The 25,382-nt window shown below is 41.7% G+C and overlaps 1 protein-coding gene across 1 annotated transcript in view; it reads left to right on the top strand.

The window, feature by feature from the left end:
* The first annotated feature begins 460 nt into the window (after positions 1–460).
* LOC142399479 (epidermal retinol dehydrogenase 2-like) overlaps positions 461–25,382 on the top strand; it is a 65,700-nt gene continuing 40,778 nt past the window's right edge. Inside the window, exons 1-4 of the mRNA XM_075484187.1 lie at positions 461–776; positions 2,745–3,072; positions 20,627–20,758; positions 25,006–25,105. Of these exons, the coding sequence (XP_075340302.1) occupies positions 2,752–3,072; positions 20,627–20,758; positions 25,006–25,105 (553 nt within the window). The 5' untranslated portion in view covers positions 461–776; positions 2,745–2,751. The remainder of the gene's footprint in view (positions 777–2,744; positions 3,073–20,626; positions 20,759–25,005; positions 25,106–25,382) is intronic.

Here is a 25,382-nt window from a genome sequence, read left to right as displayed (position 1 = left end):
GCACTCTCTCCTATTCCTCTGTTATCAGGGAAAATAGGACTGTGTGTTCTGCACCAGGGAACTTTTCCCCAAGTGACACTTTTTTATATAAATTTAATGACAAACTCTTTCCGTGTTCTTCTCTCCATCCAACCCTTTATTACATTTAGTAATACTATAACAGGACACACCCCGGATCTTATCAGCCTATGATAATGTGTTGGTGAGGGGTCGCTCGTGCTCTAGTTGCCATTTTAGGTGAGAGGTGAGAGAAGGGCGTTGCACTCTTCACGGTAACAAAACCTTCATTAATGTGGGAGACTGAGTAACTTGCACTCGTATGAAACATTCGGATAATTTCAGTCAGACTTCGATAGACATTATTTGAATTATTTAATGCCCGTGCACTCAAATTCCCACAGTGCCTCGCTCAGTAGGAGTGACGAATGGAGCTCGGTCCCTTTGATAACAAGTGACGTCACACATCCGGCATCTCCCTGTTGCTCTCGCTGGGGTTTGATGTGACATCCTACCTTTTTCACGCCCCCAGGCTGTAAAAACTGCTGAGAAACTATCCTGACTATACCGAGCTCACCCAGGACTAACACCACGGTTACGTTAACGGACTCTTTGAGCTGTAAACTATTCTTATCAACTGCAGTTTGCCCAGACTTGGGTCCTTGAGTCATAACGGTACTCGACGTGGAGAGCAAAGGTTGCATCTGCAGCTGATACAATAGTTGCCAGCGAGGTCCACAACGGGATAACCGTTTACTACACAGCGGGACTTGTGTTTGGTAAGTTACCAAAAATGTATTTTCATTAAATAGATGCATGTTTTGGGTCATTCCATTAATTATTGGAAAAAAAACGATAAACTAATTTTTGTTTTTTTTGTTGTGCAAAGGCGATAAGCGAAGCCAAGCTATAGATAGACTTTAGTATGTATAGGCCTATATATATATATACATACATACATACATATATGACTGTGTGTATTTGGGTATCATGTCTTTGTTTTTGGTCTTGGGGAGAAAATTAGCTCGACTTTTTGCTCTGTCTAAAGGGAAAAACAAGCTTTCCTTTACATTGGTGGGTGGCTCTTTGTTCTCTGTTACCTCTTTGTTGATCTCTTTTTCAATCCCTGTATTTATATTTGTTTTTTTTTTTTCTTGCATTTTCTATTCTTCTACATTCATTTCGTTTTTTATTTCAGTGATTGTACATGTACGCACCCGACATTAAATTGGGGAACATACCCTCAAGGGTACCTGAAAGCTGTCATTCTGTAGCCTTTTTCTTGTTAAACAATTTGACATGATTTACTGAGATCTTGTATGGGACAGCTCAAACAGCTGGTGGTTTAAGGATAGTGGCCCTTCTCTGAAACGCATCTCCAGGGACACCCCCCCCCCCCCACTCAGAGCCACTCACAGCGCCCACCCCCTCCCTCATGGGTTCCTTGTTGAAAGAAGGCTACACCTGCTCTTTATTATGTCAACAGCTTAGCCGGCTGCTGGGGAGGAAATATTTTCCAACTTAAAGTTACTGTTACAGTACCAGGAAATGTCATCAGTGGTCAGACCCTGAACAAGAGGGAGACCCCAGAGAGATTCAACCATCAAGACTTCAACAGGACGTCGATGAGGGGTTAGTTTATGGATGTTTAGAAGTTGGTTTAGGGCATGCTGCCATGCTTTTTATGTTAATATCATATGGTGTGTTTGTGTACATTATTTGTCATCAACAACTAGGCATCAGATGTGCAATTTGATTTGATGCAGCAAACACCAACCTAATGAAGCTATTCCTCTAGTCACACCACAAACACTCCAGTTCTGTGTATGGATGAGATCCTTCGGTCCTTGGACTTTTTTCAAGCTTCTCGTGTTCCTTCTTCTTGATGTTGCTGTCACGACTGACTTCTTCTGTAGTTTGTCGACCACTGCAATGTCCAATTGGTCAGCCATCACCTGTTTATCAGTCTGGATCTGGAAGTTCCACAGGATCTTAGCTCTGTCATTTTCCGCTACCTGGGGGTGTCTCCCATTTTGACTTTAGTTCTTCCAACCCATACTCATCACAGATGTTCCTGTACACTATTCCATGTCTTCCATGTCTTCCATGTATTCCATGTATGCTGTAGCTGCCTACATATTACACCCTGCTACCATGTGCTGGACAGTCTCAGAGACCTCTTTGCATAACCTACACCTGCGGTCCTGTCTGATATGGTAGATCCCAGCCTCTATGTACACACACACACACACATATATATATATATATATATATATATATATATATATATACACACATAGATAGCTGGGCTTGGCAAAGATTCCCTTTGAACATTAGCCAGTGTGGGTTCTGCATTATTGATAATAGTAAGCGATTGGAGGGTTGGGCATTCATTCTGCTTGCTGGCAGGGGTTGTCCAGGGAGCTGGCCTGGGGTGTACTTCTGGTCAATTTCTAACTTTAAGCCAAATATTTAGCTATTAGATATTAAGTACCATGGATCCTTACAACAACTTCATGTATTTCAACTATTATTAGCAAATATAAGTCATTATTCCATCTGGGACTGCTGGGTCAAGACCTATTGCTTCCTTCCAGTTTTCTGTCCCGGCCTCAAACAGTCCCAGACATTCCCATTGATTTGTTTACAAAATAGCTCCAAAGTTAAACAAATACTGGAAATGTACCAAATGTAAAACTTTTCTTTTTTCGATGAATAATTTTGAATTCTCTCTTTTTTTGTCTTAGAGTCATCATGAATTTCTTCCTGCAAACAATCCAAGTCATCCTTCTGTCCATCTGGTACAATGTGGAATCTTTCATACACCTCTTGGTTCCGAAGAAGAAGAAGAACATAGCTGGTGAAGTCGTGCTCATTACGGGGGCAGGCAGTGGGATAGGTCGCCTCATGGCTCAAGAGTTTGCAGCTCTTGACACTGTTCTGGTGCTATGGGACATTAACCAGGAGGGGATGAAGGAAACAGCAAGACTTGCCAAAAATGCAGGAGCCAAGAGAGTCCACTATTTTTTGTGTGACTGCAGCGACAAGACTGAGGTTTATAGAGTGGCTGACCAGGTAAGGAGTGCATAGCTTCAAGTTCCAGCCTACAATAATGGCAAAAGTTTAGTCTATGATTTCCATTGTTTGGGCTTCTCATCCTCAAATTAGTTCTGTGATGATGCAGCAAATGTTGTCAAGGGTTTTAGCACCACAAATAGAACTGTCTGAAAGGGCAAAAATGTTAGCGTCATTTCTACATTTAGCAATCTTTATCTTGACCATCATTTTTTTTATTTGTCAAGCAACATTTTCAACTATGTGCATTTACTGTTGCTTTCACATGTTTATCATAATGAACAGAATGCTTTCATATTCCCTGACTCTCATTCATTATTGTTAGCTGTCGGTCTGCACTCACTGAAGAGACTTTGGTTAAGTCAATTGCAACTTGTCCTTGGTAAAATTGTCAGAGCCTACATTTGAAGTGTTCACACAGCAGCGCAAGTTCTTCTTTGTTTATGTTCAGCCTCTCAGAACCGTTCTATTACTTTGTTGCAGAAATCAGTTTCTGAAATTAGGAAGTTGATTTTAGAGGCATCCCCTATGCTGCTCACACGGGAAACAACATGCTAAATGCCTGCAAGATCATTTTATTTCTATAAAACATAGAAGCTATGTCCGTTAAAATCTGAGCATGAGAAGCTCAATAGTGTAAGTGTGGATGCGTGAGAGAATGTGATGTTGGTAAAGTGTGAAACAAACCCTACAGCAAACAAAAGAATCAGAATGCCTTTATTTGTCATTGTACATGGTACAGCGAGATTTAAAGCCACCAAAACAGTGCAAAGAGAAAATAAAAATGTTAAAAAATATATATAAGTATGTACAATAAGGGAAGGGTGTAAGATGCAACAGTTTTAGTTACGGTAAATAAAATAAATAGAATAAAATATGGTGTTAGTGGTGATAGATAAATAAGGTGTAAGTAAATTCAAGTTAAAGGATATATTGCACACAACAGTTTTTGGCATTATTTTTGGATATTGCACAAGAGTAGGGAATTGTCCAAAGGGATGATCAGTGAGTGTCAGAGTTGAGACTGGTTATGGCTTTGGGGAAAAAGCTGTTTTTAAGTCTGCTTGTCCTTGTCCTGATGCACCTGTAGCGCTGCCCTGAGGGCAGCAGGTCAAACAGGGCAGAGCCAGGGTGGGAGCTGTCTTTGGAGATTGCCTTGGCTCTGCTGAGGCAGCGGGAGGTGTAAATATCCATCAGGGAGGGGAGAGGGCAGCCGATGATCTTCTGTGCTGCCTTGACGACTCTCTGCAGCCTCTCCCTGTCAGTGGCGGTGGAGCTGCCGAACCATACTGTGATGCAGTATGTCAGCAGGCTCTCGATGGATGAGCGGTAGAAGGTCAGCAGCAGGTTGGAGTTGAGGTTGTGCTTCCTGAGAACTCTCAGGAAGTGTAGCCGCTGCCGAGCCCTCTTGATGATGGCTGTGATGTTCTCTGACCAGGAAATGTTGTCAGAGATGAGTACGCCGAGGTACTTGAACGTGTGGACCTGTTCCACTCGCTCGCCATTGATGTGAAGGGGGGCTGTATCAGTGCTGTGCCTCCTGAAGTCGATGATGACCTCTCTGGTTTTCTTGCTGTTCAGAGAAAGGTTGTTCTCTGAGCACCACTCTGCCAGCATCAGGACCTCCTCCCTGTAAGCAGCCTCATCACCCCTGGAGATGAGACAGACCACCGTAGTATCGTCAGCAAACTTAACGATAAGGTTGTCCTTGTGGGCCGGTCTGCAGTCGTGGGTGTAGAGGCAGTAGAGGAGGGGGCTCAGCACACAGCCCTGTGGGGAGCCGATGCTCAGCGTGCGGGTGGATGAGAGATGGGGCCCCAGTCGCACAGTCTGGGGTCGGTCAGACAAAAAGTTATTGATCCAGGCACATGTGAAAGGGGGGAGGCCAAGGGTTTCCAGTTTTGTGGTGAGTCTATCCGGGATTATGGTGTTAAAGGCAGAACTGTAATCCACAAAGAGCATCCGAACATAGCTCTGCTGCTGATCCAGGTGGTTTAGTGCAGAGTGGAGAGCTACGGCGATGGCATTCTCTGTGGATCTGTTCGCCCGGTATGCGAACTGATGGGGGTCGAGGTCTGGGGGGAGGTGGTCCGTGATGTGCTGAAGGACCAGTCTCTCGAAGCACTTCATGATTACTGGATTGAGGGCCACCGGACCGTAATCGTTCAGGCTAGTGATGAGAGACTTCTTCGGCACCGGAATTATTGTTGATGCTTTCAGACAGGATGGGATGACTGCCTGGTTCAGGGAGAGGTTGAAAATCCTGGTGAAGTTGGGGGCGAGTTGGTTGGCACACGCTCTGAGCACCTTTCCAGGAACTCCATCTGGGCCAGCAGCTTTCCTGGGGTTCACAGCGAGGAGCACACTTCTGACATTGTGCTCCTGGACAGTGAGTGGAGTGATGCAGGAGCCAGGTGGAGGTGGAGGTGGGAGCAGGGCAGGAACAGATGAGTGCTGCTGGGATGATCCAAACCGGGCAAAGAAGCTGTTTAGCTCCTCTGCCAGTGGTGCACTCAGGTCTGCTGTTGACGCATCACGACCTCGGAAGTTGGTGATGTCATCTATTCCCTGCCATACCTCCCGTGTGTTGTTGCTGGACAGATGGGACTCTATCTGCATCCTGGACGAGAGGGAGAGCTTTCTGAGGGCTGGACCTTTTATAGCCTGGATGCACTGGGCCAAGGTGCTCAAGCCAAAGGAACCACCCACTCAGACGCCGATAATTAACCTATAGCTGGACAAAAAACTAAGTCAATGATCTTAAGACGCAATAGGTTTAAGTGGGGCCAGATACCTTCCAGTCAATGTGCTAAATAAATATAATTGCCATTAATGACTTAGTTTTCGAGAGGATACTGTTGTTGCTGAGGATTTTGGTGCGATCACCTCTGGTTCAATACTTTTCACTGGACCAACATCATATTTATGAATAACCCACAGGTACTTTTGCTCTGGAGACAAAAGGGGTTGTGTCTTTTCTTCCTCAAGTGACATACATGTGAGTTTAGTAAAAGTTAAATAAAAGTAATCAAAAACAAGTTCAGAAGTCCTTTCGGTTGTTTGAACTGCAGAAAATGTTTTCTGTATACTGTCATAAAAGGACAAACCATCAGTCAAAGTTAAAGTTCCGTCATTTTCAGTCAAGCATGGTATCAAAAAGGGCCTCCAATCTTTCCACTGATGATATTTTTTCTTTTTTAACACATTGACTACCAGCGGTTTTTACAGAATTATGTCGTAGACTCCCAGCGTTCTAAACCATTTTTTGACGTTCTTTGTACAGTCACAGCATATTATGTGATAGGGCCACTGAAACATGTTATGGCTCGTTTGAAAGCTGAGACTTTAAACTCTTTGTGGGTCAAAACTGCGTGTCTCTAGGTGCCGCCATTAGCGAGCTATCCTTAGCTAAACCAAGGCGGGTATCCACCAAAATCAACAACAAACTGAGATCGGGGCTTTTGTGAAAGGTGCGCTCTTTCAGCCTGTCGCACTTTAGATACTTACATATCCGGGTCAGAGGATTTGTGTCGTGTCGCATGTTGCAAAGCTAACCTGTTCATAAGACCGCCTCCTTAGACTTGTCGCGTGTCTTCTTCTCCTTCTTGTTGTTTGTTTAGGTTACTTTACCGTCACCCTCTGGAAACCGACACGTGCGATTGGACAAAATGCGGAAATGCACAACAATCAATGCAGCGTTATCACAATTGTTCTTGAGTTGACGCAAAGCCATTGGCGTAATGATCAAAATGTCCAGATGATGACAGCAGTTTTTGACTGCCAACTATGTCTGTTCTGTTCATCACATAATTACAAAAATCACACAGAATGTGCATTAGAATGTATAGATTCAGAATCCATAAAAAAAAACGTATGGGCAGTCAATGTGTTAATTTAGATGCTTTCTTTCTTCCTTTTTTGCTTTTGTGGGTTTTTTCTGCTGCAACAGTAACTGTGATTTCACCAAATCTCACTGGTACGCATTAATGGCACCGATGGTGGTGCTGGTGCAACACCTGTGGTTTTATCTTGTCAGTCAGATTGTTCCTGCTATCTCTGGTTGTAGATTGATGGAGGTAGCAAGCAGGTGTCAGGGTCCACAGTCCACACCAACTGCAAAACAGGATTAAAAGAGATTTATTTTTTTTTTTTTTTTTTTTTTTTTTTTTTTTTTTTTAGAAGATTTGTCTGTTTCTGTTTTCTTTCTATCCACCTTTTCCTTTTATTTTATTTTTCCATTTTCTCAGGTCTTTGTTGAGGTTTTTTTCTGTATTTTCTTTGTGCTTCTTTTCCCAAAGTTTCTTATTCTTTTCTTTTTCCCTCTAATTTAGCAAGTTGATTAAAGCTGAGTTTAAATTTAACTTTGCCAAACTTGTATCTCTTTAATCCCAGACAGCAGTTCCAAACCTTTTACTGTTCTTTAAGCAGTCAAAGTTAAGGCCATCTATCATACGATGCAAGTCCCCTGCACTTATGATATAGTGATATCATTTTTCCTATCAAATTATCTCTCCTCGTCTTTGGACAAACAGCATGGCCAGATATTGGAGAGCAGTCCTGAAGCCTAAGTTGTAAAGCTCCTTTATGATGTCTTGGTATGTAGAACATTGTTCCAGTACTTAACAGCAATAGTCCTTGAAGATGTGAATTTGAATATCCTGGTGTTTTATGTTGCCCTGCAGTTTCTAAATCTGCTTAAGTGCTGGTGTATGGTAAGCACAATTTAGCTCTGGAGTTAATTTTTGGGGGAATACACTGAGCCAGTTCAGTGGCAAGAGAAGGTGATGGAAGAGGAAGCTGCTAGGTCAACACCTATGGAGTGGCAGACTGGGGCGGTGGTTCCCATTTAGAAGAAAGGGGGCCGGAGAGTGTGTTTCAAATGCAGGGGGATCACACTACTCAGCGTCCCTGGGAAAGTTTACTCCAGGGTTTTGGAGAGGAGGCTCCGACCGATTGTCGGACCTCGGGTTTAGGAGGAGCAGTGTGGCTTTCGCCCAGGTCATGGAACAGTGGACCTGATCTTTACCCTTACAAAGTTACTGAGAGAATCATGGGAGTTTGACCATCCAGTCTACATGTGTTTTGTAGACTTGGAAAAGGCTTACGATCATGTTCCCCGAGGGATTCGGTGGGGGGTGCTGAGAGAGTATAGGGTACCAGAACCGGTTGTCTGAGCTATCTGGTCCCTTTATAACCAAAGCAAGAGCTGTGTCCGTATCCTTGACACTAAGTCGAACTCGTTTACAGTGCATGTTGGACTCCACCAGGGCTGCCCCTTTGTCACTGATCCTGTTTGTGATTTTCATGGACAGGATCTCAAGACGTAGTCGTGGAGAGGAGGGTGTCTGTTTGGGAAACTCAGGATCACATCTCTGTTTTTTGTGGTTGATGTGGTTCTGTTGGCTTCTTCAAGCCTGGACCTCCACACACTGGAGCTTTTCGTAGCTGAGTGTGGAGCGGCCGGGATGAGTGTCAGCTCTTCCAAATCCAAGGCCAGGGTTCTCAACCAGAAAAAGGTTGGATGCTCTCTCCGGGTTGGGGATGAGTCCTTGCCTCAGGCGGAGGAGTTTAAGTATCTGGGTATCTTGTTCATGAGTGATGGTAGGTTGGAGCGAGAGATGGACAGACGGAATGGGGTTTCATTAGCGGTAATGAGGGCACTGCTCTGGTCTTTCGTGGTAAAGGGGGAGCTGAGCCAGAAGGTGAAGCTTTCGATTTACTTATCTAACTTTGTCCAACCCTCACCTATGATCTGGATAGGGGCCAAGAGAACAAGATCACGGATACAAGTGGCTGAAATGGATTTCCTTCGGACCGTGTCTGGGTTCAGCCTTAGAGATAGGGTGAGGAGCTCGGCCATCCAGAGGGAATTGGGAGTAGAGCTGCTGCTACTCCCTGCTACCACAACAACCCAAACCTTTTGGAAGGAGGTAAGACTCGCGTGGGGCAGTGTGTGTTTATATCAGCAACACCTGGTGCCAGAATGCTACAAACACTGTTTTCCGCTGGCAGAGTTCATCTTCATCAAGTGCTGACCCTATCAACAAAGGGAATTTACATCTATTCTACTCGTAGCTGTTTACATCCCTCTTGGTAACACTAGCCATAGGAGCGAGGAAATTAATTAACTCTACCAGGCTATCAGTGAACAACAGACACCACAGCCAGACGGGTTCCTCATCACAGCAGACTTCAATCATGCGGATTTGAAGACTTAATCACCCAAACTACATCAACATGTGAACTTTCCAACAAGAGAGTACAAATTACTGGACTTGGTGTACACATCCTGCAAGGGAGCAGACAAGGCCTCTCCCCTCCCCCACCTTGGTCTCTCTGATCACATCGCCATCATGCTGAAACCTTCATACTCCTGCACTTTACTACACCATTTGCCTGTTGTCACTCCTGTTGTTGCCAATTGTCAGACATTGTCATATCTGCTCTTGATCATTTGCATGACTATCTATGCAGAATCACAAGCTACTCTATTTTGCACATCCTCTCTCTACATTACCATTACTGTATTTACACTATTGCCATACTGTACATAGGCCCGATATTTATTTTAATTTATTTGTACTTTCTTGTACAATTTTATCCTTCTTTGATACTTTTTTTTTATTACCAAGCCAAGAGAGAAACAGCATTTCGATTCCCCTGTATATCTTGTACATATAGTGAATTGACAATGGAAAAAATCTTTAAGTCTCTGAATGACTGTGCTTTTAATTGACAGCTGGTGCTTGACTGTCACTTCTAAGTACCTTTGAGAAGGGATTTTAAATCAGGTATTCCTTCTTATCTTAGAACTGATTTAGATTATACCCTCAGCTCTTCTTGATTTATCACCAACCATCACATTCCTTAGAGCTTGGGTAAGGACTCATTCAATTCAGTTCAATTCAGTTTTATTTATATAGCGCCAAATTACAACAAATGTCATCTAAAGGCACTTCAATTATACAGTTCAATTCAAGCCAATCGTAGTTCAATTGATTGTAATCATAATCAAATCCAATTAATTACATTCAAAATGAGTCAAATTCATACATACAAAGCCAATTCAAAAACCATTCTCTAGCTAAGGAAACCAACAAATTTCCACTGAAACTTGTCTTCAGTCCAATCTCCCGTCCTGAGCGTGCCTGAGGCGACTGTGGAGAGAAACGACTCCCTTTGAACAGGAAGAAACCTCTGGCAGAACCAGGAAGGGTGACCATCCGCCTCGACCAGCTGGGGTTTGAGAAGACATAAAAGAGGGGAAAAAACACAGTAACACATTACATTACGGTCATTTTGCAGACGCTTTTATCCAAAGCGGCCATTTTTGGCCACTGGAACCTTTCAGAGGGAGATTGGAGACAGATCGGGGGTGTCCCAGTCCTCTGTGAGTCGTGCGCTCCCCTTGGTCATCAAAGCTCTCATCAATTTATCACCCATGATACATCAGATTCCCATACACCGCTGTCCAACAAGTACGAATTAAGAGGGACTTTCATGCCGTGGCTTGACTGCCAATCATAATTGGAGCACGAAACACATATACGCGTCAAAGCACCCATGCCTCTGTCGTGGAGCGCACTGAGCTGAAGGCCAAGTAGGTGTGTCTCGATACAGCGGGGGGGCAAACTGCTCTATAGCCAAGAGAAGGCATGCCAGATTTGCACAATATTGCCATGAACGAGGGTCTCCTACAACCTGAACCAGCCGAGGCAGACCAGAAGGTGTGGTGCCAGAAGACCCCCCTCATGGACCGCCCCATCAAAGTGCCATCATGATGAGGCAACAACTGATTGCACGGCTTTAGTTGCAGTCATTGAGTTCCTGCCCATGGCGAGACGTTTTTTTTTTTTTAAAGCTATTTTCATGTTAAACTGTTTCTTTTTTTTTTTTTATTTTGGTGACATTACGAACTACAGGTGACATTGAATAAACAGCACTCCTAATTGCTTCCCATTTCTTGGCTTTAGCAGGTCCCGTAATTCCACTGCTGACACTGCTAAAAATGACAGATTTTCCTTTTTGGGCCTCTGAAAGCAGAACTTCAGTCTCAGAGCCCGTAAAGTTGTTCTTCATGCGCCTTGATGCCATTTTCATGACTCAACACTCAACTTTTCCTGGCACAGGAGCGAGGAAGCACTGCCTTATATAATTTAGGGCGTGGAGTATGCAAATTTACTATCCTCGTGCATGTGCCCCTTAAATACGCACAGGTGTGATTCATCATTTACGCAGGTCGTTTACACACTTTTTCCGAAGTTAAGAGCGTTTTTTTAATCTGACATGGCGTGTTCGTACGAGTCCTTCGTACGAACAAAGTGAGATAAATTTAGAATTAAAAATACGAAAATGTTCTTGCATGAGGCCCATTGTTTTTACAGGCTTACAATTGACTTCACTTTTGATAGAAAAAATGATATCCTGTTTATACTTTATGCTTACTGGAAACTTCAAAATCCAAAAAGTTATGAAAAGAGTAAAAATGATCTAACAATCCATGATTCAAGTATTCTGGTGAAAGGATCGTCCACATCAGAGTTTTCAGCCAATTCTTGGGAGAGTGCAGTCAGCTCTTGTATGGCCCGTGTAACGCTTCCATCTGAAGCTGTGTCATTTGGAATGAGTGTGCAACACATCTCTCCGCACATTATGGTAAAACATAGAATAGTATAACTAGTTGAACCAGGGCACGTGTTCCCATCCAGTTTGCAGGCAACACAGGTTTGAGTGTTTTTGCTCCGCAGAACCACCAAATGCCAGTGCTAGCGGTGGTGTGATTGGTAACTCGCACATCCTGAATGAGACTGGTGTTATAGTGATATTACACCAGGACGATTTCCCACGTTTGGCCCATTTCCAATTCGGTGGATGCTGGTGTAATTGCCAGCATACGGGGAAAAGTAGAGTGGATGAACCACAGCTGCCAGGGGAAACAGGTAGTGCAGGGGTGGTGCAGTTTCATTGTTTGCTACATTGGTAGCTACATACTACCATACAATGATAGTATGTAGCTACAGATGTGTTTTTAGTTGTACTTCTTGGACAGCGGTTCACAGAGATGTTTAAGTGTACCTGGACATCTCTACTGGAGTTATCACACCCTAGGGTGTATGTCTCATAGTTCTTTTGCACTTGTGGATTATGGATTGTTATATACACTGGATTGCAGTTATCAGTACATGGGAAAGTGGTTATTCCCCTTACCATACTCCATCTTTGTCTCCTTTTACTGTGTGGGTTTGTCCAATAATTCACATCAGTGGAAAGGAAAACCTGTCCCTAGTAGGCCAGGGAAATCCAGTACAGAAATACTTCTCATTTGCATAATCATATTCATCATTACCATTGCAGCTGCCAGTGGCACATAAGCCAATGAGGAAGGTAGTGCTGTCTCCCTCACACAAATTCATTTTTACCTTGTCACCCTTGTTGGGTTGGGATCCGCTGGCCCTCTTATTTTTATGATGTGCTTCACCTGCTCGATCTGATGAAATACGTAATGTTAGGTTGGTGTCGCTTGCGTGTGCCTCTTGGATTTTTTTAAGTAAGCGACGCACCTCCACGTTATCAGTGCTAGTGTACAGTAATTAATAAATTATAAACAGCATAGTTTGTGCCTGTATAACGTTGCCCATAGCAAACCGTTTCATGGCCGAATATCTCAAGAGAGCAGCCAGACGCCTCTCGAATATCTTCGGAACAGCTCCAAATTACCAACAACAAGCAGGGGTGAGTAGAACATCATGTTATAATGTGAAATCAAGGGCCCAATGTAAAAAAAACGGTCTTGTCCTTTAAGTTCAATAAAATCCATGCCAATATGTTGGCATGGATTCTCTGGTTGTTGAAATTGTCCTCTTTTTGGTCTTAGATTGCCTTGTGGGTTGTGTTTTGCACAGATTGTACACATTGAACAAACGTTTTTTTGACTTATTTAAGAATCCATATGTTGTGAATGCCTGTTCTATGGTAGGACAGGTTTTCCTTGTGGCCATTCATAGATGCCTTTGCTATTTAATTGAAGTCATATTTATAAGCAAGCTTTGAAGTTGCTAATAATATTCATATTTTGTTCAGCTTGTACAGCTCTCTGGTCCACTGTGGCTGTTTTTAAATGTGCTATAGAAATAAACCTCGACTTAACTTGTTAAGAAAGCCATTGGGGATATCTGACTCGCATATCACTCATTTCATTGCTGTTTTTGTTAATATCCTGATAATCTAACTCCCTTTAAACCTTTCTGGAAAGCAAACATATAAACTGCTTCATATATCTGCTGCAGTTTAATAGTTAAATGCTTTAATGAGATCAAATATAAATACTGATGATAAATATCAACTCAGAATTGGTGAAAGCATCTCTGTCCTTTACAGGTTGTCAACAGATTTAATGACTTCTTTATTTAAGCTGTTAAGGATCTGACGATTAAATTTTATGATATAATCTCTGATGAATATGATATTAATCCCTTTAAGATTAAGGAAGTTAATCAATCATATGTAATGAAAGCAAACAATAAGTTAAATTCTACATTTTCTGCCCATGTTTCTGGTAAAACTTGTGATGTTGTTGCAGAAGAGCTAAACCCAACTTTAGAAAAAGTATTAGCCTAACTTGGTGATTAAGAAGCATCTGCACCTGAATGTTAGAATGAAAGGTGATCTCACTGAGCAAGAAGCAGAGGAGAAATATTCAGTTCAGCTCTGACACAATAAAGGCTAACCTTTACTGCTTTAAGATGATGAGAAACTGTCTGACACCTGACTGCCTGGCCTTGCTGTTAAATCCTGATATTTCACATGTGTCACATGGTCTGACTGCCTGGCCTTGCTGTTAAATCCTGATATTTCACATGTGTCACATGGTCTGACTGTCTGGCCTTGCTGTTAAATCCTGATATTTCACATGTGTCACATGGTCTGACTGTCTGGCCTTGCTGTTAAATCCTGATATTTCACATGTGTCACATGGTCTGACTGCCTGGCCTTGCTGTTAAATCCTGATATTTCACATGTGTCACATGGTCTGACTGCCTGGCCTTGCTGTTAAATCCTGATATTTCACATGTGTCACTTGGTCTGGCTGTCTGGTCTCGGACCTGCTTCAGGATGTAATTATGAAATCTCAGTTTAAACGACATCTTTTCTTTCGACAGTTTTCCAATGAAAGGAGCAAAGATTTGAAATGCTCTGCTTGTTCATCTGAAATCTTCTGAACTTTAACTCTCAAAGAGAGCTGTTAAATCTTAATTTAGCAACAAACTTGTACTAATGTCTACTTTTAAACATTGTGTTCTGAACTGGATTTATTTTGGACATTTTATGCTTCTTATCTCTTCACTGTGATGCTTGCATTGAAACGTTGTTTTCAGTTTATCTAAGTACGTATCTAAGTTTATCTAGTGGTATCTCTCCCAATCAAATACATTAATAAAATAATAAATTAATGAATAAAAATGGCTCTAGTAAAAAGCTTAACATCAGGAGACTTTGCGACATCTGGTACATCATCATCAGGGTGTATCACAGATCGTGTTGTGTTCACACTGCCGACCCGGGCTGCCGCGTCAACTCGACTCGCCTTTCGACCCGCGTCGGACCCTAGTCTTTTTGCCGAGCCGAGTTTGATGTGAACACAATCGACGCGGGTCGGACGTGGGCGTGGCGTGAGGAGTTTAAAAGACAGAATGTACAGCTGATTCAGAACAACAGCGACAGGTGAGGACAAGTTTTACTCTGTTTTAGCCTACATCAAGTTGGAGACATTTTTTAATATGGCCAACTGGGGAGACAAGGAGGTCCGCGAGCTCCTCAGCCCCCGAACAGAGGACGTTATTTTCCGCCACATTTCGGGGACGGTGAAGGATGGACCTCTGCTGTAAGGGCTGGCGAGAAAGATGGGAGAGCGCGGTTTCCCACGCAGCAAGACGCACCGTAAAGTAACATCTCCATGAACTGCATTGCAAAAATGAGTTCTCAAGGTGTCCCGCCATCGTTTGTTTGAAAAATTTGATGCAGACAGGTGTATTTCACCCTACCTCCGACTCATGGCTTGTGCCTACGTCATTGTACACGCCCAGCATTTTATGTGTTTCGTGTGACGCTCTGCCACTAGGCAACGCCCCCTGAACTCGGCTTCAGGCGACACGGGTCACCCTGACACGCCAAGCGTTCACATTGCTCGACGCGGGTCGAAGGTGCAATTTGGACCCGCTAAGATAGCGGGTCGCAGTGTGAAAGGGGCTTCTGTCACCATGTGGTCTGCCACATCCTCCCCCTCATCCACCAGCTCCTCTCCTCCGGCCACGCTCTCTGCCACGCTCTGCTTGAAAATCATTGGTCCAATCTGTGCTAATATTCTTAAGTCCGGGTGGACTGTGGTGTTTGACGTGGGTCTGGGTCAGGTGGAGGGTTCGGCATAGGTCCAAGTGGAGCATCTACGTTGTCATCTTCTCTGTCAGTCAGAGTCATCACTTCTGTCTTTGTATCCATCTTTCCACCTTCTTTGCCTTTTTCTCTTAGGTTTATTTCTTAGGTCTTTTCTTCTACAGTCTCCAATCTCTCTCTCTCTTAATCACTACTAACCTTCCTGAAAACCTGTATTTCTTTTCCCATTTTTCAAAAGTATTTTATATTATCTTTATTTCTACAAAACATTCATTTTGCATCTTCATTGCATTTCATCATTTTCTCCCCATTGTTATTTTGATCTTTGTAACGTGTGCACGGAGTCCTCTGTCCTCTTCTCACACAGACTATGAACTGATCAGCTCCCTGACCTTTTTTTTCACATTTTGTTTTTTCTTTTTAAATCTTTTACATTTTTTATTTGAATTCCCTGACTTTATATCCCTAGGATTTAAGGATGTAAGGTCCCTGACCTTTTTTCTGTACTTCTTTCTTTTTCCTTTTTAATTTTTAATGATTTTCATTAAAGTCCCAGATTTAATCCAGATTTTTAATTTTTTATTTATTCATATATATTTTTTAAGTCCCAATAAAATGTTATTTCATTTTAAAATTAAAGTTGCGACTTTAAATCTTTTATAAGGTTTTCTGAAGTCCTTGACCTTTTTAGGATCCCTGATCTTATTTCTAAATTCAAGTCCCAGACTTAACCCGGATCTTGTTTCTAAAGTCTCGACTTTAAATCTATTGCAGTAGGAGAAAATGAGTAGAAATCTTTTGTCCTACCTTATGAATCGGACATCCTGCTAAGTTGTCAGTTATCAACATTCGTGGATCTCGTCACCCCTCCGCAGTCCAGCGGGTCCCGGCCTCTTTTTGTCAGCAAACGTCGTGCTGGAGGTCTTTCATTCAGGAGTCTCAGACACCCCCCCCCCCCACCCCGCGTGCACGATTGTCAGGCCCAGTTGGTCACGAAGCGGCAGTTAACAACCGGCTCGAAGGACCAAGTTGTTAGGAAAATTAATACTCAGGAACACCGTCTGAAATTCACAAGCATAGGATATTTAATTATCTTGCAGCAAGCGAACACTTTACACACAGAGGCTGTGATGCAAAAGTTCAAAGATCCAGAGCTCTCAGGAAACCTTTCTAGGGTAGTGGGGATGGAGGCTTGCATTTTTGCTGATACGAGCCTTGGGATATTCCCCTCTGGCAGCAGGCACTTGTGATTTCTCCGAGTGCAGCTGTTATTGTCATGCACAGTTACACAGAAGTAGAAATGATTATGTGGGCATAAAGGATAAGAATTTTTCTATCAACTGTATTTAGCTCATTTAGCACTTCTTCAGATTAGATTTTGTTTGTTCAGAAACAGCTTGATATCATGTCTGTTTGGGGTTTCCTGCTTCTCAGTCCAGTCATGTAGTTGTGGGTGCTCTGCCCTCTCTGGACATCCATGCTGCCCTACAAAGCAAAAAGGCAGTAACTGCATTTTTGGACGCAAATGAGTTATTATCATTTTCATGACATTCAAGGCATCCTTTGTCATGTGACAAAAGATCTTATCTCAAATGTGTGTTGTTTTGGAGAAAAATGGTAGTCGTTTGTACAGTAACTGCAAAAAGCTCTAGTGAACTAACTTTAAAGTCCTTTTTCTCAGTTCTGCACTCTGCGTAGTTACTGCCTTTCTCCTCAAGTAACACCCCCCCCCCCCCCCCCCTCAGTCCCCTTTTCCCCACAAATGTAACAACCAGCAGCTACCAGCACACACCACCAGTTTCCAAATCGCTCCCCTCAGAAAAAGACCAAAGACGAGGAACTCAATTCTTTTTTATCACAGTCTTCATTTAGAAACACAGCAAATGAGCCCAATTTTTTACCAAGCTTCTTATTATGTTTATCTTGCTGCATTTTCTCTGCATGTCTTCCATAATCTTTGATCAGTGGCAACTTTGCTATTTATTAACTAATCAGATGTTTTTAAAAAAATGTAGAATTCATTTTTTTATTTTTCAAGTAAACCCCTGATCTCTGGTTTGAAATGATTCAGGAATGTTGTCTTTAACTGCATTCTTTTGGTTGGAATTTACTAACACCAGGAGGATTATATCTCTGATCTGACCCGGTGATTTCTCTTTGGTGAGTCTGGATGTTTGGTCATACTGACCTTTCTCGCCTCCAATAACCATGCTCTCACTTCTCTAAAACCATACCTATCTGTCTTTTTTCTTCTCTTTGGCCTTCTCACACATTTTTCCAACCGACATATTGCATTCACCAACATTCAAAGTTCTTTTAAACCCATACAATTACGAAACCCAGACATGTGTCCTATCTTGATTCTTCATAAATTCAAAATCTGCATTATCTGTTGGATTATTAGACCCAGAATTGGTTGAACAAGCACCCATTTATTGGTGGCTTCAAGTTATTGTTGTTATTTTCTTTTCCCTTTTTGTGATAAAGGTTATCAGCCTATACAAATGACGAGTCTTGCATTTATTTCCTCCCTTTTCTGAAAAGGGTCATTAGCCTACCGGTACTTATAATTTTTGGTCTGAAGTTCCTACTTTACGATAAGTAAGATCAACCTGTTCCAAACAGGATTTCAGTTCTGTCCCCAGCTGTGTCTCTCTGTTTGTTGTTTTTCTTGGTGCACTAACTTCTCCACAACAACTCTAGCCACTTTTATCCAAATTAGAATTTTGCACAATATTATGATTAGTTTGACTCACCAGAGGTCCTTTTGGTTCACAAAGCCCGGTCACTCTCTGCCTTGTCTGTCCTTCAAAGGGAGGCAACCAGGAGGCATCATGATCAGATGTCCAAAACACCTCAGCTGACTCTTTTCAGTGCAAATCAAATCAAATCAAATCAAATTTATTTATATAGCACATTTCATGTACAAACAATTCAAAGTGCTTCACATAGAATAAAAGCATTGCAGCAGGGAGTGGAAGAAGCATTAAAATACATAAGATAATATAAAGAGAAACAAATAAAATAATTTAAATTAATTTAAAAACAAGCAACAGTCTAGATAAGTTAAAAGATATCGTGCAGATTTCATGCATAGACACATGAGAAAAGAAATGTCTTTAACCTGGATTTAAAAATGTCTCCATCTGGTGAAAGTTTAATCTCCACTTGCAGTTTGTTCCACTTGTTTGCAGCATAACAGCTAAATGCTGCTTCTCCATGTTTAGTCTGGACTCTGGACTGGACCAGCTGACCTGAGGCCTTGGATCTCAGAGCTCTGCTGGGTTTATATTCTCTGAACATATCACAGATGTATTTTGGGCATAAACCGTTCTGGGATTTGTAAACCATCAGCAGGCTTTTAAAATCTATTCTGTGACTGACTGGAAGCCAGAGTAAAGATTTTAAAGCTGCTGTGATGGAGCAGCAGCTCTACTTCCAGCTCCTTCCAGATCGTTGAGCTCCTCACCCTGTCTCTGCGGCTCAGCCAGCCAACCACTCGAAGGAGACTCATTTCAGCAACTTTTATTTGTAACCTCATTCTTTCTGTCGCAGCCCAGATCTCATGACCATAGGTGAGGGTTGAAACAAAGATGAAGCAGTAAGTCGAAAGCTTTGCCTTTCAGCTCTGCTCCCCCTTTACTCCAACAGACTGGAGCAGCGCCCTCATAAATGCTGATGAAGCCCCAATCCGCCTGTCCACTTCTCTGTCCAATTTGCGGTCACTCATGAACAAGATGCTGAAATATTTAAACTCCTCTGCTTGAGACAGAGACTCATCCCTGATCTGGAGGGAGCACTCCATTTTTTACTGGTTCTCTCAAACGGTAAAAGTAAAAAAGGACTAAAAAGTAACAGGTAGGAGGAGTGATAAGCACCATCGGATGTAATCCCAATCAATCCAAATTCAAATTTATTTATAAAGCACATTTAAAAACAGCAATAGTTGACCAAAGTGCTTTACACTAAAATAATTAGAAAATGCATTTAAAAAAATGAATAAGTGCAAAGACACTGGTGCATCGTAGAGATTTGTCAGCATTTAAACCTATGCAGCTCATTTAGCTTAGTTTAGTTTGGTTTCCAGAATACCAGCTATGTTGTAAAGCCTGCCAAATGCTGTGGGGCAAACTCAGCCTGGTTTGAGGCTAGAGGCAGTACTTCTTTTACTGCCATCTTGCATGCAGAAGACGTTTAGCTGTCATTTGCACTGGCTGTTGGTTTCTTTGTAAGTTTCCAAAAGTAAAAAAGTATTGGTTTTGCATATGACATACATTTTCTTAGACTTAGTTCAGTTTAGACTTAGTCTTTTGACTAAATATATTTGTTAGTTTAAGCGTCATTTATTCATTCATTTTTATTTATTCTGGCTCCTATTTGCATTTTTGCTTTCCCTCAATCCCCTCCAGATGTGTCAACAGATTTTCTTTCTCAAACACTGATCGAGAAGTAGTTCGCTTAATGTTGGTTTTTAAGCTTGCATTGGTTGCATATCCTTACATACACCCCCTCTCATTGGGCTTGCTTGCATAGTAGCATACCTACAGTGTGATGTATATTATTCTTGCCCACAAAAGTATTTATCCAGTTGCCCACTTCTCATACATCTTCTTCTATATCTGGGTCCCCGACCCAGGTAATGTCCGAGCTGGCATGGCACACGTTATATTTATCAGCCATAGATTTTTAGGTTGCTGGAGGATTCTATGTGGTATTTGAACCACTGATTTGTTGTTACAAGTTATTGTGTAAATAATGTTAAGTCAGCCTGTCTCTTATGTAAGCACCTTTGTCATTTGCTTGGTGGCCTAGCATTACAGACGTTTAAAGTGCCAGGAATACCAGAAGCATCCTCACCATTATGGAAAAGCCATTTTACCAATGTAAAAATACAAATGTAATATATACAATACAATGTACAAATATTTCTTATATTTCCCTGAATATTTTTAATTTTTTTTTTTAAATTGAAAGAAGAGACTTTGTATGTTAAATACTTAAGAACCATATGTTTGACCTGATCATACCTTAGATCACATCCTGCTTTCTGCATGAGTTTCCAGTGTGCAGGAAAATCTGCGCTGACATGTTTTTTATCTGTAACATAAGAGCTTACACAAAAAGAGATTGATCATTCATGACTTTCTTTTTCTTTTTCATGCAGGTAAAGCGTGAAGTGGGGGATATCACCATTCTGGTGAACAACGCTGGCATTGTAACGGGAAAGAAATTCATTGACGCTCCAGATTCCCTGATTGAGAAGACTATGGAGGTCAACATCATGGCTCACTTCTGGGTCAGTCAGACAGCACAATTCAATTTGATTAGGATTCTTCTGTTAACTATACATTTAAAGTAGCAAACTAATCTATTGCATCTTTAAATGACTATATTGTTGCTTTTGGCTACTTTTTCATGAATGCAATCTAATGTGAAATCAGTTTTTTATTTGTGGTTTTGGGAATCATAAAAAACTGCCTCTTTCAGTATCTGAGCTACCAACCTCAGTACGCTACACACTACATACATACAAGTCGGTTACCTCTGATGTCCATGAATCCCATGTAATCCTTTACCTGGGCTTTATTTTTGGCTGTATAATGCATCTATATCTATTTTGTAAAGTCTGTTTTGTGATGGTAGTGATTCCAGGATCCCCGATCACAGTGAAAATGGCTCATTTGGTTCCTCATATATGTTTTGTCAAAGTATTCACTTTGCTTGTCAAATTTGTACTTTCTGATAAATTCAGTCCAATACGTGTACAGGTATTTACTTTCAAAACACTGAATGCATCTTTATTACTTTTTATTTTATTTTATTCATTCACTATATTTCCGCATCAATGTAATGCTAGCATAACATTGGAGGTAACTTCTTCTCCTTTTTGGTGTTTTAGGAAATTGACCATAATGTTTCATTGAAATCCAACTGTATTGTTCCATTTTGGCAGGAAAATCACCAGTTGCCAATGTATGGAATAATTGTTGTTGCAAACCATTATGGTCTCTCACTGCATTGGGCTGAACCTTTCACATCCACATCGAGATGTATCTTAGAATTAAGACATTTCGGCACATCTATGAAGCAATTTGTAAAATAAAGGGTCGAATGTGAGTTAACAGAGTGAAACACATCAGAAAGCCAAGTGGCACTCAAGATAGGTCAAAGGATGTGACAGGAGAAGAAGATGGCATCTAATTATTATAATGAATAAACATATACAGTATGTATATACTAGTGTTGAATATAAGGCTGCGGCTACACGAAAACGTTTTTCACTGTAAACGATACTTTTTCTTATCGTTTCGCTGTCGCGGCCACACGGAGCCGGCGTTCCCACTACCCCAAAACGATAGTTTTTGAGAACGGGTGCCAGAGTGGGAAAGTTTGAAAACGGCCTCGTTTCGTTTCCATTGTTACAGCTAAAACGTTTTTGCGTCAGTCAAACGTTGACGCTGTGAGCCAATTTTAACACTTCTCTATTGTCTCACAGTGTGGCGTGACACAGTGGCGTGTGTACTGCATCGTTTCATCGTTTTCATCCGTTTTCGTCTGGACCTGAGTCTATACAGCAGCGCGTTGCCGTGTGGTCGCAAGAATTTTCGTACCCGTTTTCAAAAAAAACCTCGTTTCGTTTTCGTGTAGCCGTAGCCTAAGTGTTTAGAGTTTAGAGCCTTTTTTAAGAGTTATGTCAACAGGGCAGGAAGAAAGATGTCTGTGAAAGTATAGTCTGGACATTACAAAGTCCCACTTATATTTTTTCATGACATGCATTCCCTTTAGTATTGTTTTGATAAGCTTAGTCAAAATGCTTATTTTCATCCAGAGTAGCATACTTTTTTTTTGTCTTGATCTTCTATTGAACGCTACTTAAAGTTTTCTCCAGCTCATCCTAAATATTCAATGGATTCTCAATGGATTAAGGACTCTGGGGTGGTCAATCAATATGTGAAAATGAAGTATATTTCTCCCTCAATCCTTCACTTCATCTTCCTTTCTTCTTACACCGATGAGCACATTACTCTGTAATCTGGACTCATGAGACCAAATGACCTTTTCCTAATGGTTCAGATTCAAGTCTGTTTTACAAATTACAGCCTTCTTCCAATTAGCTGCTCCAATAAGTTGTTTCTTTGTGGAAATGCTCTTGCTTTTACAATCAAGCATGGTTTGGAATTCAGCTGATGACTTTCTTCATTTTGATCTTACCAAACATTGAAGTTACTTCTGATCGTGATAATTTAAGACTTCCAACCACATTTCTTCCTCTAAGATGATGTGTTACATCCCGGCTCGGCCAGCGGGTGAGAGATGCAACATTAATAATCCCAGACAAGTTTGATGTTGAAAAAGAAAAAAGGGTTTATTTTGTTGGATTAAAATTGGTCCAAAAACAAAGATAACATCCTCCAAACAGGAGTGTGGCACATGAGAAACAAAAACTAATGAAAAACAAACTCCATACAAAACAAAACTGGGACTCAACTTAAAGCGAGGCCAAAATGGCTCTGGAACACAAAACAAACTAAAAAGGAGAAAATCTAAGTGCAACACAAAATCAGGATACCCAAAAGGGTACTAGCAAAAGCTACACCAGCTTTTATCAGTCTCAACACACGCAACAAAGCTTAGGATCAGAGTCCTCACAACACACAAGTGGGCAAACTGTTCCAAACCAGAGGAACAGCTGCAGCGAGCAAAAGGAAGTGAGGGTTTAAATATCCCGGTCCTCCTCAGGGATAGGTGGAGCACTCAATTGCCCAGCCAGTGACGAAGTCCGTGGGCAACACCAAGGAAGGAGAGACGGGAAGGACTGCATCCAATGGAGCCTGCTGGCGACTCAGGGGGACTGCATGACGAAGAGGGGGGAAAGAAGAGAAACACACACACCACAAGGCCACTGGCCGTAACACCTCCCCCCTTAAAAAAAAACAACTTTTCCCCAAACCAGAGGATTAGGGAGAATGTTTCTCAAAGAAAACAAACTATTAAATTGGTGTCAATGAAAACCTAAACCCTTGACAAAGCGTCAGCGATGAAGTTGACTGAACCACGTTTATGTACGATATGCAAATTGTAATCCTGAACTAATAAAGCCCAGCGCATAAGGCGTTGGTTATGATTGTACATACGGGACAGAAAAACGTATATACAGTGTATACAGTGATGGGCACAGGACTAGATCCCAAGTATACTTCGAAGTGCTGAAGGGCCAAAAGCAAGGCCAGGGTTTCCTTCTCAATGATGGAGTAGTTCAGCTGGGCCCTGTTGAACTTCCTGGAAAAATAGCAGATGGGATGATCAGCTCCATCAGTACCTTCCTGAAGCAGCACGGCTCCAGCTCCTACAGCACTAGTGTCCACTTCTAGTTTGAAGTGTTTAGATATGTCTGGAGGGGAAAGGACAGGTGCATGAGACAGCAGTGTTTTCACACTTTCAAATGCATACTGACTTTCGGGGGTCCAGACGAAAACTACCTTTGGGCTCAGCAGAGAGGTAAGAGGATGGGCAACTGTAGAAAAGTTTCTACAGAAGTTCCTATAGTAGCCGGCCATTCCAAGGAAACGTCGAAGTGCTTTCCTAGTAGTGGGGATAGGAAACTCTGTGATGGGTGTTATTTTTGCCTCCAGAGGGCGTACTTGTCCTTGTCCTACTATTCTACCTAAGTAGGTGACAGTAGCCTTCCCAAAATCACACTTGGCTAAGTTCAATGTTAGCGACGCCTCCGCTAACCGTGTGAATACCTGTTTTAAAACATTCATGTGCTCATCCCAAGTAGCGGTGTATACAACAAGGTCGTCGAGGTACGCATTGCAATTTGTTAATCCGGACAGAACAGTATTGATTAGACGTTGGAATGTGGCCAATAGACTTCTAGGTTTGCATTGGACAGTTCGAACCCAATTTGAGTAGTTTTAGGATAGTCCTTTTTTTGTTTAATTTGCTTTATGCAGACCAATAATTCAACTTCTCTGAAACACAGTAACATATTGTCAATGATCACTGGAAATGGTTGTAATGAAATGATAAGGTATTTACAGTAAGGGTTGTTGCCAGCTTAAACATATTAATCACTGCAGTGCTTTTTCAAAGTGAGGCTCTTAACTATTTTCTTAATTTACTTTGATTGAAATCTGATGGTAGACCAGGATATGAAACTCTGCTTCGGTGTGAACTTTGCACTTCAATCGATGATCATGTTGACAAAGAAATTGAAGGGTTTATTAGTCTTCAGCAGACCTGGTTGCAAACACCAGATGAGACTGATTCATAAGACAATGAAGAATATTTAACAGAAATCCAGGGTTGTACTTGTTGTGTATTAGGCCAGAGAAATATGCTGTTTAAATAGAATGTGCAGATTAAATGATAATATTAGTCCTATCAGATAAAGAACTTTTAACTATGGGCTCCTCCAAACGCAGCTGTTCCACCATTTAGTTTTTTGTTGCTCGTGTGGCGTTAAGATTGACTGTACTATCCAAACAGCAGTGTATTTTTGTTTCACAGTTTACTTGCTTCCCATCTCTTTCTTTACAGACCTACAAGGCCTTCCTTCCTGCAATGATTGCCAACAATCATGGCCATCTAGTCAGCATTGCCAGCTCTGCCGGTCTTATAGGAGTAAATGGATTGGCAGGTGGGTCTTCTTTTAATCATACAATTCATGTCACTAAGTACAAGTAAGATCATTTATACAAAATTAACCCAGAAGCAGTGGGAAAACGAATTAAGCTTCCATTTGAATTAAGAGGGTATTAGCACCCATATGCTGCTAAATGCAATTGATAGATTGATCATTACCAAGTCTGAGCACCTGTAATAAAGAAAAAGTTGAAAAATATTACAATCTCTTTCTTCTAAAATGGCTACAATACCACAAATAAAGTTTACGTTTCCAAATGGAAAAGTGACAA

This window comes from Odontesthes bonariensis, chromosome 14, assembly GCF_027942865.1.
Source record: "Odontesthes bonariensis isolate fOdoBon6 chromosome 14, fOdoBon6.hap1, whole genome shotgun sequence".
Classification (NCBI taxonomy): domain Eukaryota; kingdom Metazoa; phylum Chordata; class Actinopteri; order Atheriniformes; family Atherinopsidae; genus Odontesthes; species Odontesthes bonariensis.
This window is presented reverse-complemented; position numbering and strand designations above follow the sequence as displayed.